At 43.1% G+C, this 17,476-nt stretch overlaps 1 protein-coding gene across 1 annotated transcript; it reads right to left on the reverse strand.

Moving 5' to 3' along the window:
* Positions 1–290: 290 nt before the first annotated feature.
* On the reverse strand, positions 291–3,112 carry LOC106596298 (ankyrin repeat and SOCS box protein 17). Its single transcript, XM_014187608.3, has 3 exons — positions 2,128–3,112; positions 1,515–1,794; positions 291–1,109 (listed from the first exon to the last, which is right to left on the reverse strand). The coding sequence occupies exons 1-3, from the start codon at positions 2,517–2,519 to the stop codon at positions 903–905; spliced, it is 879 nt and encodes a 292-aa protein (XP_014043083.1). The 5' UTR covers positions 2,520–3,112; the 3' UTR covers positions 291–902.
* Positions 3,113–17,476: the final 14,364 nt, after the last annotated feature.

Genomic DNA, 17,476 nt, shown 5'->3' on the forward strand with positions numbered 1-17,476 from the left:
CCTCTGTAGCGCCTTGCGGTCAGATGCCAAACCAGTTGCCATACCAGGCGGTGATGCAACCAGTCAAGATGCTCTCAATGGTGCAGCTGTAGAACTTTTTAAGGATCTGAGGGGCCCATGACACATCTTTTCAGCCTCCTAGGCGAAGAGGTTTTGTTGTGCTTCTTCACGACTGTGTTGGTGTGTTTGGACCATGATAGTTTCTTGGTGATGTGGACACCCAGGAACTTATAATGGCCACATAACTGTCACGCTCGTCGTAAGAATGAGGAGACCAAGGCGCAGCGTGCGTATGTTTAATAAAGGAAACTCACCAATACAATACAGAAACAAACGAAAACGAAACGTGAAGTCATGGAGTGCATAACCTGCACCTACACATAAACAAGATCCCATAACTCAAGGAGGGAAAAGGGCTGCCTAAGTATGGTTCCCAATCAGAGACAACGAATGGACACCTGCCTCTTTTTGGAAACCACGCACAGCCAAAACAAAGAAATAGAAAATCTAGATTGCCCACCCCACATCACACCCTGACCTAACCAAACTAGAGGAAAATAAACGTCTCTAAGGTCAGGGCGTGACAATAACCAGTACAGCCAATAGAGGATGGCTTCCCCAGGGTTTTTCCCTACAGGTTTCTTCTTTCTAGACAGTTTTTCTGCTTCTGCTTTTGCTTTGCTTGCTCTTTACAGTTTAGGGTGGGGTAACTGTAAAGCACTTTGTGAAATGATGTTAAAAGGGCTTCATAAAACACATTTTCATTTGATCTGCAGCCACTTTATTAACAGACAGATAAACCCCATCCACCTGTTTGTTTTAATAGCGGAGCCAGGAGGTTTTTTTCCAAGACCACATGACCTCACCAAGACCAAGGTAAAACTCCAGGCCCCATAGCCAGGTCATCTCTCCAGGTTGAGGTAGCCTTGGAGGAGTGTAGGGAGTGGTAGCAACTTGATGCCGTCCGGTAAGCGGCCCCTGGTCAGCAGAGAGGTCCGAATCACCATTCGGCAGAGGTGGGTCAGTTCACAGGGGTCTTTGTAGCGACTTGAGGGGATGTGGTCTCTCCAGTCTTCAATCAGGGGCTTACGACCGTACACAATCTGCATCTGTAATGAGGGACATGCATGTCAATAACCAGAATGGCTTAGTGTGGGATTGTGACGTTCTCCGACTAGCTTTAGACTGTTTGCTTTACCCAGCATTCTACACAAGAAGAAGTGTTGCTTGTTTTTGTATATTCCTACTGTAGTCCACTGATCTCTATATCTGTGATGGAAATTAAATCAACTGTGGCTGAGACAGAGACATGGCTGAGCACCATGAAACATCCCTGAGACCTCTCTCTCTCTGTGTGTGTGTGTGTGTGTGTGTGTGTGTGTGTGTGTGTGTGTGTGTGTGTGTGTGTGTGTGTGTGTGTGTGTGTGTGTGTGTGTGTGTGTGTGTGTGTGTGGTAGTGTGTGTGTGTGTGTGTGTGTGTGTGTGTGTGTGTGTGTGTGTGTGTGTAAACTGACCTCTATATCAGACATGGATACATGGCTGAGCACCCTAAAGCACAGAGCCATACAGTCCCTGAGTTCCCTGGTGACGGTGGCGTGACAGCGTTCATCCAGAGCCTCCAGTCTCGGGGGGTTAAACAGAACAGAGATGACGATGTAGGTGGGCCTTCTCTCCTTTTCCAGCATCCCATACTGCAGCAACACCTTCAGCACTTCATACTGCCTGTTCTGGGCCACGAACATCAGTGGTGTCACCCCGCCCATGGGGCTGGGGCTGTAGATGGGTGTGAAACACCTGGGGAGAAAAAGTGAATTGTGTTTTGGTGTCCCTACTGATGATGCAGGCTTTTATTCCAGGCCCAACACTAATAAGAGTTGAAGACCGCAAACTGTAGGACCACTTTTACCACGTTCTCTTATAACCCTGACTATCACCAATGGTGATTACTAGTGTTTTCTTGTATGGGAGGATACTGTACTACTACTACTAGTCTCTGCCAAGAGGTCTGGCTGGATCTTGATGGCTCAGGTGGTTGTGAAATGAAATTAGGCCTACATTTAGTTTTGACAGTTTTATCAGCGTTTTATGGTAAAAAAATATATATAATTAAATACGTTTTTTTTTTACCTCCATGCTATGGCCAAGTTGTTAGTCTGGTCCTGCAGAAACACCGACGTTCTCTCCATCAACTTCCGGACTATATCGGCGCTGCACCTGCGCGCAAACACCCAGTGAAGGATGGTATTGGTGCACACGTTAATGAACTCCATGTAGAACTGCATGTCCAGGCGCGCATGAGCCGTCCGCGCAAAATTGATAAAATCTGTTATAAAGGCATCGAATTCTTCCGAGGTCGCGTTCCGTAGTATGGTACCCAGAGTCCTGTAGATCCGCGGCTCGTAGGTCTCGTGGCTCCACTGCCCTGGAAATCGGTAGAGAGGTTTCCGGATGACACGCGCGACCAGGTTGAGAAAAACATTATCCTCGCCTTCGGTGTAGTCTTCGTCGCGATCCGACATTGTTGTGGTCGGGCACTCGCCCTTCGCCCTCAACTACAAAAACGTTTCTGTTAAACATTTTCAGAATGTATACAATTCCTGAGCATTGTTACGTACATGAACGCGGGTCATGAACGCTCTATTGTTCGCACTTGGTCATTCAGTGCTTATTTGCTTGAATATTTAGACTTTATAATCTGTTCTAAAATATTAAACGCACTTACCTATCTTGTTAAATAATAGCTTGCTTATAGTGAAGCTAAAAACACTGATGTTCATGTCTTAATAACCTAAATGGTTATGGACACCATCTAGCCCATGCGTAAAATCTATCCATGAACAATCTCTCCAGTTCTTCTTCTGCTAACTATCCATTAATAAATAATTATTCAATTCTGCTAATTAATAAATTCTGCTAACTATCCATTAATCTTCTTCTACTAGAGTCCATTAATAAAAGCAGACACTTTTTCTCGTAATACTTTTTGTTTTTCAATATAGCTCATAGTCCTTTGTCTATTGTACTCCAGGACAAGCTCTCTCAGGCCTTCCTTCATGGCTGTCTTGGACATGGCAGTCTTGGACATGGCAGTCTTGGACATGGCTGTCTTGGACATGGCAGTCTTGGACATGGCAGTCTTGGACATGGCTGTCTTGGACATGGCTGTCTTGGACATGGCAGTCTTGGACATGGCAGTCTTGGACATGGCAGTCTTGGACATGGCTGTCTTGGACATGGCTGTCTTGGACATGGCAGTCTTGGACATGGCTGTCTTGGACATGGCAGTCTTGGACATGGCAGTCTTGGACATGGCAGTCTTGGACATGGCTGTCTTGGACATGGCAGTCTTGGACATGGCAGTCTTGGACATGGCTGTTGTGACGCGGGTGCGTGTGCTGTCCTTGGTACCAAAGGCTGAGCCGCGCGGTCCATTTCCGTTGATCCCAGTCCTACGGTCGTTGATAACTGTAATGACTGATTTGGAACGGATTTTGTTATAAGGCAACAAAGAGGAGATAGATACATCGATTAATCCACTTTCTGAAGGGGAACCACATATCACTCCTGCGCTGAATACCGCGGCACGAAAAGGACACCCCGAAGAAGATGCGATTTGTTGGTCCCCATTTGCATTTCCTTTGGTGTGGTCCAGACGAATGTTCGGTAGTGAGGTGGTACACTTGGCATTCAAGTTTTGAATCGAAATCATTTCTTTTTGGTTACCTTTGCGGAAATCTCTCAAACTATTTCCGAGGTTCAGATTTGGAAAGGCTCCTTTTGGTTTCTCCTTGAGAGTTTCCGTTTGGTGACAATACCCACTAATCATTTTTATATCCTTTAACGTCATCTCAACCGTTCTTATCCCTTTGTTGATATGAAACATGGAGCGGTAGTGATCTTGCCTCAGCAACTCTTGTTCAACGTCGTGTCGTTTAAATTCATAGACGTTTTGGGCGTGAAGCTTCGTCAGAATGTCTATTCTGGAGTCGCTGTCCTTGGTCCCTGGTTTCATAATCTCCGTTTTTCACCGCTCAGACTAACAGACTTTTTTTTTGATAGGAAGGTTTCAGAGCGTTCCCTGCCACTGGGCACAACAGGGTGTCTGTTTGCCAACTGCTTCAATAGCTCAAACAAACACAAGGTCCCATGGGATGGGTTTTGCTGACGTTAAGCAGTCGTTGACAGAGCATCACAACAGCCAAAGCCTTCTCATGGGACCTTCGTGTGTTAGGCTGATTAAAATACATATATAAAAGGCTGACTTTATGCATAAAAGTAGTTATCAGAAGCTTACTTAAAAAAGAAGAAGTTTTATCTACTTATAACCCCTTTATAACTTCTTTATAAGTCACATTACAGTCAAGTGTCATTCAATTAAAAAAAAAAAACACTGTCTATTTGTTGTCAATAAATGTTTCCACTGACATATTCCAGTCGTCCAATCTGTGTTATCTCTGTAAAGGTAAAGTGTCCATGACCATGTGTTGTGGATACGGTTGAGTTGTGTGGTGAGCTGATGAATTTAACGTCACGCAATAGAATATATGAATACCTGCAGTGCTCTGTGAATCTGCTAGGGGGCAGCGAAACACATATCGGACTGGAATGACACTGACAGATCTGGTTGTGTTTTGATGAGACTGCCTGGTCTGGTCTCAGATCTGGTTGTGTTTTGATGAGACTGCCTGGTCTCAGATCTGGTTGTGTTTTTGATGAGACTGCCTGGCCTGGTCTCAGATCTGGTTGTGTTTTGATGAGACTGCCTGGTCTCAGATCTGGTTGTGTTTTTGATGAGACTGCCTGGCCTGGTCTCAGATCTGGTTGTGTTTTGATGAGACTGCCTGGTCTGGTCTCAGATCTGGTTGTGTTTTTGATGAGACTGCCTGGTCTGGTCTCAGATCTGGTTGTGTTTTGATGAGACTGCCTGGTCTGGTCTCAGATCTGGTTGTGTTTTGATGAGACTGCCTGGTCTGGTCTCAGATCTGGTTGTGTTTTGATGAGACTGCCTGGTCTCAGATTTGGTTGTGTTTTGATGAGACTGCCTGGTCTCAGATTTGGTTGTGTTTTTGATGAGACTGCCTGGTCTGGTCTCAGATCTGGTTGTGTTTTGATGAGACTGCCTGGTCTCAGATTTGGTTGTGTTTTGATGAGACTGCCTGGTCTGGTCTCAGATCTGGTTGTGTTTTGATGAGACTGCCTGGTCTGGTCTCAGATCTGGTTGTGTTTTTGATGAGACTGCCTGGTCTGGTCTCAGATCTGGTTGTGTTTTGATGAGACTGCCTGGTCTCAGATTTGGTTGTGTTTTGATGAGACTGCCTGGTCTGGTCTCAGATCTGGTTGTGTTTTGATGAGACTGCCTGGTCTGGTCTCAGATCTGGTTGTGTTTTGATGAGACTGCCTGGTCTGGTCTCAGATCTGGTTGTGTTTTGATGAGACTGCCTGGTTTCAGATTTGGTTGTGTTTTGATGAGACTGCCTGGTTTCAGATTTGGTTGTGTTTTGATGAGACTGCCTGGTCTGGTCTCAGATCTGGTTGTGTTTTGATGAGACTGCCTGGTCTCAGATCTGGTTGTGTTTTTGATGAGACTGCCTGGCCTGGTCTCAGATTTGGTTGTGTTTTGATGAGACTGCCTGGTCTCAGATTTGGTTGTGTTTTGATGAGACTGCCTGGTCTGGTCTCAGATCTGGTTGTGTTTTGATGAGACTGCCTGGCCTGGTCTCAGATTTGGTTGTGTTTTGATGAGACTGCCTGGTCTCAGATTTGGTTGTGTTTTGATGAGACTGCCTGGTCTGGTCTCAGATCTGGTTGTGTTTTGATGAGACTGCCTGGTCTCAGATTTGGTTGTGTTTTGATGAGACTGCCTGGTCTGGTCTCAGATCTGGTTGTGTTTTGATGAGACTGCCTGGTCTCAGATCTGGTTGTGTTTTGATGAGACTGCCTGGTCTCAGATTTGGTTGTGTTTTGATGAGACTGCCTGGTCTGGTCTCAGATCTGGTTGTGTTTTGATGAGACTGCCTGGTCTGGTCTCAGATCTGGTTGTGTTTTGATGAGACTGCCTGGTCTCAGATTTGGTTGTGTTTTGATGAGACTGCCTGGTCTGGTCTCAGATCTGGTTGTGTTTTGATGAGACTGCCTGGTCTCAGATCTGGTTGTGTTTTGATGAGACTGCCTGGTCTCAGATTTGGTTGTGTTTTGATGAGACTGCCTGGTCTGGTCTCAGATCTGGTTGTGTTTTGATGAGACTGCCTGGCCTGGTCTCAGATTTGGTTGTGTTTTGATGAGACTGCCTGGTCTCAGATTTGGTTGTGTTTTGATGAGACTGCCTGGTCTGGTCTCAGATCTGGTTGTGTTTTGATGAGACTGCCTGGTCTCAGATTTGGTTGTGTTTTGATGAGACTGCCTGGTCTGGTCTCAGATCTGGTTGTGTTTTGATGAGACTGCCTGGTCTCAGATCTGGTTGTGTTTTGATGAGACTGCCTGGTCTCAGATTTGGTTGTGTTTTGATGAGACTGCCTGGTCTGGTCTCAGATCTGGTTGTGTTTTGATGAGACTGCCTGGTCTGGTCTCAGATCTGGTTGTGTTTTGATGAGACTGCCTGGTCTCAGATCTGGTTGTGTTTTGATGAGACTGCCTGGTCTGGTCTCAGATTTGGTTGTGTTTTGATGAGACTGCCTGGTCTGGTCTCAGATTTGGTTGTGTTTTGATGAGACTGCCTGGTCTGGTCTCAGATCTGGTTGTGTTTTGATGAGACTGCCTGGTCTGGTCTCAGATCTGGTTGTGTTTTGATGAGACTGCCTGGTCTGGTCTCAGATCTGGTTGTGTTTTGATGAGACTGCCTGGTTTCAGATTTGGTTATGTTTTGATGAGACTGCCTGGTTTCAGATTTGGTTGTGTTTTGATGAGACTGCCTGGCCTGGTCTCAGATCTGGTTGTGTTTTGATGAGACTGCCTGGTCTCAGATCTGGTTGTGTTTTGATGAGACTGCCTGGTCTCAGATTTGGTTGTGTTTTGATGAGACTGCCTGGTCTCAGATTTGGTTGTGTTTTGATGAGACTGCCTGGTCTGGTCTCAGATCTGGTTGTGTTTTGATGAGACTGCCTGGTCTCAGATCTGGTTGTGTTTTGATGAGACTGCCTGGTCTCAGATTTGGTTGTGTTTTGATGAGACTGCCTGGTCTGGTCTCAGATTTGGTTGTGTTTTGATGAGACTGCCTGGTCTGGTCTCAGATCTGGTTGTGTTTTGATGAGACTGCCTGGTCTGGTCTCAGATCTGGTTGTGTTTTGATGAGACTGCCTGGTCTCAGATTTGGTTGTGTTTTGATGAGACTGCCTGGTCTGGTCTCAGATCTGGTTGTGTTTTGATGAGACTGCCTGGTCTCAGATCTGGTTGTGTTTTGATGAGACTGCCTGGTCTCAGATTTGGTTGTGTTTTGATGAGACTGCCTGGTCTGGTCTCAGATCTGGTTGTGTTTTGATGAGACTGCCTGGTTTCAGATTTGGTTGTGTTTTGATGAGACTGCCTGGTCTCAGATTTGGTTGTGTTTTGATGAGACTGCCTGGTCTGGTCTCAGATCTGGTTGTGTTTTGATGAGACTGCCTGGTCTCAGATCTGGTTGTGTTTTGATGAGACTGCCTGGTCTGGTCTCAGATCTGGTTGTGTTTTGATGAGACTGCCTGGTCTCAGATTTGGTTGTGTTTTGATGAGACTGCCTGGTCTCAGATTTGGTTGTGTTTTGATGAGACTGCCTGGTTTGGTCTCAGATCTGGTTGTGTTTTGATGAGACTGCCTGGTTTGGTCTCAGATCTGGTTGTGTTTTGATGAGACTGCCTGGTCTGGTCTCAGATCTGGTTGTGTTTTGATGAGACTGCCTGGTCTCAGATTTGGTTGTGTTTTGATGAGACTGCCTGGTCTCAGATTTGGTTGTGTTTTAATGAGACTGCCTGGTCTCAGATCTGGTTGTGTTTTGATGAGACTGCCTGGTCTCAGATCTGGTTGTGTTTTTGATGAGACTGCCTGGCCTGGTCTCAGATCTGGTTGTGTTTTGATGAGACTGCCTGGTCTGGTCTCAGATCTGGTTGTGTTTTGATGAGACTGCCTGGTCTGGTCTCAGATCTGGTTGTGTTTTGATGAGACTGCCTGGTCTCAGATCTGGTTGTGTTTTGATGAGACTGCCTGGTCTCAGATTTGGTTGTGTTTTGATGACACTGCCTGGTCTCAGATTTAGTTGTGTTTTGATGAGACTGCCTGGTCTGGTCTCAGATCTGGTTGTGTTTTGATGAGACTGCCTGGTTTCAGATTTGGTTGTGTTTTGATGAGACTGCCTGGTCTCAGATTTGGTTGTGTTTTGATGAGACTGCCTGGTCTGGTCTCAGATTTGGTTGTGTTTTGATGAGACTGCCTGGTCTGGTCTCAGATCTGGTTGTGTTTTGATGAGACTGCCTGGTCTCAGATCTGGTTGTGTTTTTGATGAGACTGCCTGGCCTGGTCTCAGATCTGGTTGTGTTTTGATGAGACTGCCTGGTCTGGTCTCAGATCTGGTTGTGTTTTGATGAGACTGCCTGGTCTCAGATCTGGTTGTGTTTTGATGAGACTGCCTGGTCTCAGATTTGGTTGTGTTTTGATGACACTGCCTGGTCTCAGATTTAGTTGTGTTTTGATGAGACTGCCTGGTCTGGTCTCAGATCTGGTTGTGTTTTGATGAGACTGCCTGGTTTCAGATTTGGTTGTGTTTTGATGAGACTGCCTGGTCTCAGATTTGGTTGTGTTTTGATGAGACTGCCTGGTCTGGTCTCAGATTTGGTTGTGTTTTGATGAGACTGCCTGGTCTGGTCTCAGATCTGGTTGTGTTTTGATGAGACTGCCTGGTCTCAGATCTGGTTGTGTTTTGATGAGACTGCCTGGCCTGGTCTCAGATCTGGTTGTGTTTTTGATGAGACTGCCTGGTCTGGTCTCAGATCTGGTTGTGTTTTGATGAGACTGCCTGGTCTCAGATCTGGTTGTGTTTTGATGAGACTGCCTGGTCTCAGATTTGGTTGTGTTTTGATGAGACTGCCTGGTCTCAGATTTGGTTGTGTTTTGATGAGACTGCCTGGTCTGGTCTCAGATCTGGTTGTGTTTTGATGAGACTGCCTGGTCTCAGATTTGGTTGTGTTTTGATGAGACTGCCTGGCCTGGTCTCAGATTTGGTTGTGTTTTGATGAGACTGCCTGGCCTGGTCTCAGATCTGGTTGTGTTTTTGATGAGACTGCCTGGCCTGGTCTCAGATTTGGTTGTGTTTTGATGAGACTGCCTGGTCTCAGATTTGGTTGTGTTTTGATGAGACTGCCTGGTCTGGTCTCAGATCTGGTTGTGTTTTGATGAGACTGCCTGGTCTCAGATTTGGTTGTGTTTTGATGAGACTGCCTGGTCTCAGATTTGGTTGTGTTTTGATGAGACTGCCTGGTCTCAGATTTGGTTGTGTTTTGATGAGACTGCCTGGTCTGGTCTCAGATCTGGTTGTGTTTTGATGAGACTGCCTGGTCTCAGATTTGGTTGTGTTTTGATGAGACTGCCTGGTCTCAGATTTGGTTGTGTTTTGATGAGACTGCCTGGTCTGGTCTCAGATCTGGTTGTGTTTTGATGAGACTGCCTGGTCTCAGATTTGGTTGTGTTTTGATGAGACTGCCTGGTCTGGTCTCAGATCTGGTTGTGTTTTGATGAGACTGCCTGGTTTCAGATCTAGTTGTGTTTTGATGAGACTGCCTGGTCTGGTCTCAGATCTGGTTGTGTTTTGATGAGACTGCCTGGTCTCAGATCTGGTTGTGTTTTGATGAGACTGCCTGGTCTCAGATTTGGTTGTGTTTTTGATGAGACTGCCTGGCCTGGTCTCAGATCTGGTTGTGTTTTGATGAGACTGCCTGGTCTCAGATTTGGTTGTGTTTTGATGAGACTGCCTGGTCTGGTCTCAGATCTGGTTATGTTTTTGCCTGATTCATTGTCATTGACAAAAATGAAAGCATTGTGTCTCCGAAAAGGTTTGACTCAGTCACTCTTCTTCTCTCCTCTCCTCTCCTCTCCTCTCCTCTCCTCTCCTCTCCTCTCCTCTCCTCTCCTCTCCTCTCCTCTCCTCTCCTCTCCTCTCCTCTCCTCTCCTCTTTTCCTTCCTTCCTTCCTTCCTTCCTTCCTTCCTTCCTTCCTTCCTTCCTTCCTTCCTTCCTTCCTTCCTTCCTTCCTTCCTTCCTTCCTTCCTTCCTTCTCCAGCTGCAGCAGGACTGATGACTGGTCAGGGATGGGTCATGCTGGGTTGTCATGGTGATTTATGTACACTACAGCAGCCTCAGTATCTACCATCTATTCTGGCATCTAATAGGTACAGTATCTACCATCTATTCTGGCATCTAATAGGTACAGAATCTACCATCTATTCTGGCATCTAAAAGTTAGAGTATCTACCATCTATTCTGGTATCTAATAGGTACAGTATCTACCATCTATTCTGGTATCTAATAGGTACAGTATCTACCATCTATTCTGGTATCTAATAGGTACAGTATCTACCATCTATTCTGGTATCTAATAGGTACAGTATCTACCATCTATTCTGGTATCTAATAGGTACAGTATCTACCATCTATTCTGGCATCTAATAGGTACAGAATCTACCATCTATTCTGGCATCTAATAGGTACAGAATCTACCATCTATTCTGGTATCTAATAGGTACAGTATCTACCATCTATTCTGGCATCTAATAGGTACAGTATCTACCATCTATTCTGGCATCTAAAAGTTAGAGTATCTACCATCTATTCTGGTATCTAATAGGTACAGTATCTACCATCTATTCTGGCATCTAATAGGTACAGTATCTACCATCTATTCTGGCATCTAATAGGTACAGTATCTACCATCTATTCTGGTATCTAAAAGTTAGAGTATCTACCAGTGTTGTGTTGGAGACTACCGAAAGTGAGACCGATTGAAGACCAAGACCGGAGCAAATCGAGTCTGAGTCAAGACCGAGAACAGAACAATGCGAGTCCAATTCAATACCATGATTGTAATTGTGTCAAATCAGCACCATAAAAATAATTCTAAATGTCCAGTATTTCTGTGTTCGTATTTCAGAACAACATCTGGATCCTTTCAGACGTTCAGAACAGTGAATAAATGCACGCTGAGGTAAAATAGATCCACTCTACAAATTATTACACAGTGGGGAACAATGGGCCTTCTACGCCTTCAGAGAAGGGCTAACCCAAACACAGTGGGGAACAATGGGCTCTTCTTCACCTTCAGAGAAGGGCTAACCAAACACAGTGGGGAACAATGGGCCTTCTACGCCTTCAGAGAAGGGCTAACCAAACACAGTGGGGAACAATGGGCCTTCTTCACCTTCAGAGAAGGGCTAACCAAACACAGTGGGGAACAATGGGCCTTCTACACCTTCAGAGAAGGGCTAACCCAAACACAGTGGGGAACAATGGGCCTTCTTCACCTTCAGAGAAGGGCTAACCCAAACACAGTGGGGAACAATAGGCCTTCTACACCTTCAGAGAAGGGCTAACCCAAACACAGTGGGGAACAATGGGCCTTCTTCACCTTCAGAGAAGGGCTAACCCAAACACAGTGGGGGACAATGGGCCTTCTACGCCTTCAGAGAAGGGCTAACCAAACACAGTGGGGAACAATGGGCCTTCTACACCTTCAGAGAAGGGCTAACCCAAACACAGTGGGGAACAATGGGCCTTCTTCACCTTCAGAGAAGGGCTAACCCAAACACAGTGGGGGACAATGGGCCTTCTACGCCTTCAGAGAAGGGCTAACCCAAACACAGTGGGGAACAATGGGCCTTCTACACCTTCAGAGAAGGGCTAACCCAAACACAGTGGGGAACAATGGGCCTTCTACACCTTCAGAGAAGGGCTAACCCAAACACAGTGGGGAACAATGGGCCTTCTACGCCTTCAGAGAAGGGCTAACCCAAACACAGTGGGGAACAATGGGCCTTCTTCACCTTCAGAGAAGGGCTAACCCAAACACAGTGGGGAACAATGGGCCTTCTTCACCTTCAGAGAAGGGCTAACCCAAACACAGTGGGGAACAATAGGCCTTCTACGCCTTCAGAGAAGGGCTAACCAAACACAGTGGGGAACAATGGGCCTTCTACGCCTTCAGAGAAGGGCTAACCCAAACACAGTGGGGAACAATGGGCCTTCTACGCCTTCAGAGAAGGGCTAACCCAAACACAGTGGGGAACAATGGGCTCTTCTACACCTTCTAAACGTTTGACCCAAGTTAAACAATTTAAAGGCAATGCTACCAAATACAAATTTAGTGTATGTAAACTTCTGACCCACTGGGAATGTGATGAAAGAAATAAAAGCTGAATTAAATCATTCTCTCTACTATTATTCTGACATTTCACATTCTTAAAATAAAGTGGTGATCCTAACTGACCTAAGACAGGGAATTTTTACTAGGATTAAATGTCAGGAATTGTGAAAAACGGAGTTTAAATGTATTTGGCTTAGGTATATATAAACTTCTGACTTCAACTGTAGATATTTAATGAAAAATCTGCAATTTCCAGCTACAAAAGTCATTTACAACATTAACATTGTCTACACTGTATTTCTGATCAATTTGATGTTATTGTAATGGACAACAAATGTGCTTTTATTTAAAAAACAAGGACATTTCTAAGTAACCCCAAACATTTGAATGGGAGTGTATGTGTGTCTCTGTGTACGTGTGTATGAGTCATTGTGTGTGTGTGTGTGTGTCTTTGTGTGTGTGTGCTTGTGTATGTGAGTCTTTGTGTGTGTGTGTGTGTCCAGTCACCCTAATAACTTGTGACACTCAGTACTGACTGAGCCCTCATATCACTCTTGGACAGCCTAGGAGACCATTGCAGGTTGGTGGCGTCTGATATTTGGCCGTATTTCTGAAGACACTGTATGTTAAATTACCTACAAAAATGGACCATTACATTCAAACATGTTATAAAACAGTTTTTTGATAGTTTTTATGAGTGTGTCCCATAAAGACGCACCCGTAGCCTAAACACGTAAACACGTTTTACAGGTGTAGCTGGTTGTTATTGGTAGCCTCAACACGTTTTACAGGTGTAGCTGGTTGTTATTGGTAGCCTAAACACGTTTTACAGGTGTAGCTGGTTGTTATTGGTAGCCTAAACACGTTTTACAGGTGTAGCTGGTTGTTAACCTTCATAAAATCACAAGTGTAATACATCAAAATAAAGCTTAACTTCTTGTTAATCCAGTCGCTGTGTCAGATTTCAAAGAGGCTATACGGCGAAAGCAAACCATGCGCTTATCTGAGGACAGCGCCCCGCATACAAACACATGAAAAACATATTTCAACCAGGCAAGTGCGACACGAAAGTCAGAAATAGCGATATAAAAAATGCCTTACCTTTGATGATCTTCTTCTGTTGGCACTCCAAAAGGTGCCAGTTACATCACAAATGTTCCTTTTGTTCGATAATGTCCTTCTTTATATCCATAAATACTCAGTTTAGCTGGCGCGCTTCAGTCGATAATCCACCCAGTTTCCCTCCATCAAAATGCATACAAAATGAATCCCAAACGTCACTAATAAACTTTTCCAAACAAGTTAAACAACATTTATAATCAAACCTTAGGTACCCTAATATGTAAATAAACGATACAATTTAAGACGGAGAATCGTTATTGTCTTTACCGGAGAAAAATACCAAAGAACGCGCTCTCTTCCACACGCTTGGAAACACTACAGCCAAAATGGGAGCCACCCACAAAAACTACAATTTCTGGCTCATTTTTCCAAAACCCATCCTGAAACTCTTTCTAAAGACTGTTGACATGTAGTGGAAGCCCTAGGAACTGCAATCTGGGAGGACTTGACCTTATAATAAAAGTGATAGCCATTGAAAATAGGGGTAGGATGGGTTGTCCTCAGGGTTTCGCCTGCCATATCAGTTCTGTTATACTCACAGACATAATTTTAACAGTTTTAGAAACTTTAGAGTGTTTTCTATCCAAATCTACCAATTAGCTTCTGGGCCTGAGTAACAGGCAGTTTACTTTGGGCACGCTTTTCATCCGGACGTCAAAATACTGCCCCCTACACAAGAGAGGTTAAAGAAAACCCTCTGTGTTCTGTCAGACAGGTAACTCTTTATCCACAATATAGCAGGGGGTGTAAAGCCATAACACATACTTTTTTTTCCAGCAGCAGACTATGATCAATAATGTCAAAAGCTGCACTGAAGTCTAGCAAAACAGCCCCCACAACCATTTTATCATCAATTTCTCTCAGCCAATCATCAGTCATTTGTGTAAGTGCTGTGCTTGTTGAATGCCCTTCCCTACAAAACACATTTTTTTCCAAAAGTTTACTTAGGGTTGGTAACAGCCTGATTGGTTGGCTATTTGAGCCAGTAAAGGGGGCTTTACTATTCTTGGGTAGCGGAATTACTTTAGCTTCCCTCCAGGCCTGAGGGCACGCACATTTTTAGTAGGCTGAAATTGAAGATATGGAAAATAGGAGTGGCAATATATATATATATATATATATATATATTTATTTTTTTACCTATTCCACAATCAATTTATGGAATTCAAAATGACAATTCTTGTGTCTTTCATAATTTGGTCTGATATACTTGGATGTGTAGTGTCAGCGTTTGTTGCTGGCATGTAATGCCTACGTTTTCTAATCTTGCCAATGAAAAAAAATCATTAAAGTAGTTGGCAATATCAGTGGGTTTTGTGATGAATGAGCCATCTGATTCAATGAAGGATGGAGCCGAGTTTGAGATGCTCCAAAGCTTTTTACTAGCATTCTTTATGTCATTTATCTTTGTTTCATAGTGTAGTTTCTACTTATTTTTATTCAGTTTAGTCACATTATTTCTCAATTTGCTACTGTTACTGTACTGTTATGTTATGTTACTGTGCTGTTATGTTACTGTTATGTTACTGTATTGTTATGTTACTGTACTGTTATGTTACTGTACTGTTATGTTATGTTACTGTGCTGTTATGTTACTGTTATGTTACTGTATTGTTATGTTACTGTACTGTTATGTTACTGTACTGTACTGTACTGTACTGTTATGTTACTGTACTGTTACTGTTACTGTACTGTACTGTTATGTTACTGTACTGTACTGTTACTGTTATGTTACTGTATTGTTATGTTACTGTTACTGTACTGTACTGTTATGTTACTGTACTGTACTGTTACTGTACTGTTACTGTACTGTACTGTTATGTTACTGTACTGTACTGTTACTGTACTGTTACTGTACTGTACTGTTATGTTACTGTACTGTTACTGTACTGTACTGTTATGTTACTGTACTGTACTGTTACTGTACTGTTACTGTACTGTACTGTTATGTTACTGTACTGTACTGTTACTGTACTGTTACTGTACTGTACTGTTATGTTACTGTACTGTTACTGTACTGTACTGTTATGTTACTGTACTGTTATGTTACTGTACTGTACTGTTATGTTATTTTACTGTTATGTTACTGTACTGTTACTGTACTGTACTGTTACTGTACTGTACTGTTATGTTACTGTACTGTTACTGTACTGTACTGTTATGTTACTGTACTGTACTGTTACTGTACTGTTACTGTACTGTACTGTTATGTTACTGTACTGTTATGTTACTGTACTGTTATGTTACTGTACTGTTATGTTACTGTACTGTACTGTTATGTTATTTTACTGTTATGTTACTGTACTGTTATGTTACTGTACTGTTATGTTGCTGTACTGTTATGTTACTGGTATGCTACATTACTGTACTGTTATGTTACTGTACTGTTATGTTACTGTACTGTTACGTTACTGTACTGTTATGTTACTGTACTGTTATGTTACTGTACTGTTATTGTACTGTTATGGTTATGTTACTGTACTGTTATGTTATGGTTATGTTACTGTACTGTTATGTTACTGTACTGTTATGTTATGGTTATGTTACTGTACTGTTATGGTTATGTTACTGTACTGTTATGTTACTGTTATATGTAATAAGAATTTGTACACACACACACACACACACACACACACACACACACACACACACACACACACACACACACACACACACACACACAGAGAGAGAGAGAGAGATCCAACATTTTTTCCTAAAGTTTACTAAGAGTTGGTAACAGGCTGATTGGTCGGCTATTTGAGCCAGTAAAGTGTGCTTTCTATTCTTGGATAGAGGAATTACTTTAGCTTCCCTCCAGGCCTGAGGGCAACACACTTTCCAGAATGTGTTGCTGGCATGTCATGCATAAATTTGCTAATCTTGGCAATAAAAAAATCATTAAAGTAGTTGGCAATATCAGTGGGTTTTGGGATGAATGAGCCATCTGATTCAATGAATGATAGGGGCCTATTTAGCCTTTTTGCTCAAAATTTAATTTAAGGTGCTCCAAAGCTTTTTTACTATCATTCTTTTATATAATTTATCTTTGTTTCATAGTGTAGTTTCTTCTTCTTTTTGTTAAGTTTAGTCACATGATTCCTCAACTTACAGTAAGTTTGCCAATCGGCTTGCAGCCAGACTTATTTGCCATTCCTTTAGCCTCATCCCTCTCAACTATATCATTTTTAAATTCCTTAATCAATACAATTTTTTTTTACAGTCATTTTCTTAATGGGTGCATGCTTATTAGTAACTGGAATAAATAATTGTATAAATGTGTCAAGTGGTGCATCTGGTTGCTCCTCATTACACACCACAGACCAGCAAATATTCTTTACGTCAACAACATAGGAATCACTACAAAACTTGTCGTATCACCGCTTATACACAATATTAGGCCCAGCCTTTGGAGCTTTGGTTTTCCTAGATATGGCTTCTATATTGTGATCACTACATCCGATGGATCTAGCATTCTGCTTTAAAGCAAATATCTGCAGCATTAGTAAAGATGTGATCAATACATGTTGATGATTTTAATTCCAGTGCTGTTTGTAACTACCCTGGTAGGTTGACTGATAACCTGAACCAGGTTTCCAGGCATCTGGTTACAGTTTGAAGCTTTCTCTTGAGTGGGCAGCTTGATGAAAGCCAGTCAATATTTAAAATCACCCAGAAAATATACCTCTCTGTTGATATCACATACATTATCAAGAACTTCACATATTATCCAGATACTGACTGTTACCACTTGGTGGTCTATAGCAGCTTCCCACAAGAATGGGCTTTAGGTGAGGCAGATGAACCTCTCGCTACAGTGCCTTGCGAAAGTATTCGGCCCCCTTGAACTTTTCGACCTTTTGCCACATTTCAGGCTTCAAACATAAAGATATAAAACTGTAATTTTTTGCGAAGAATCAACAACAAGTGGGACACAATTATGAAGTGGAACGAAATTTATTGGATATTTCAAACTTTTTTAACAAATAAAAAAACTGAAAAATTGTCCGTGCAAAATTATTAGGCACTGTATATATGGCTC

This window comes from Salmo salar, chromosome 03 (genome assembly GCF_965601325.2).
Source record: "Salmo salar chromosome 03, fSalSal1, whole genome shotgun sequence".
NCBI classification, from domain to species: Eukaryota; Metazoa; Chordata; class Actinopteri; order Salmoniformes; family Salmonidae; genus Salmo; species Salmo salar.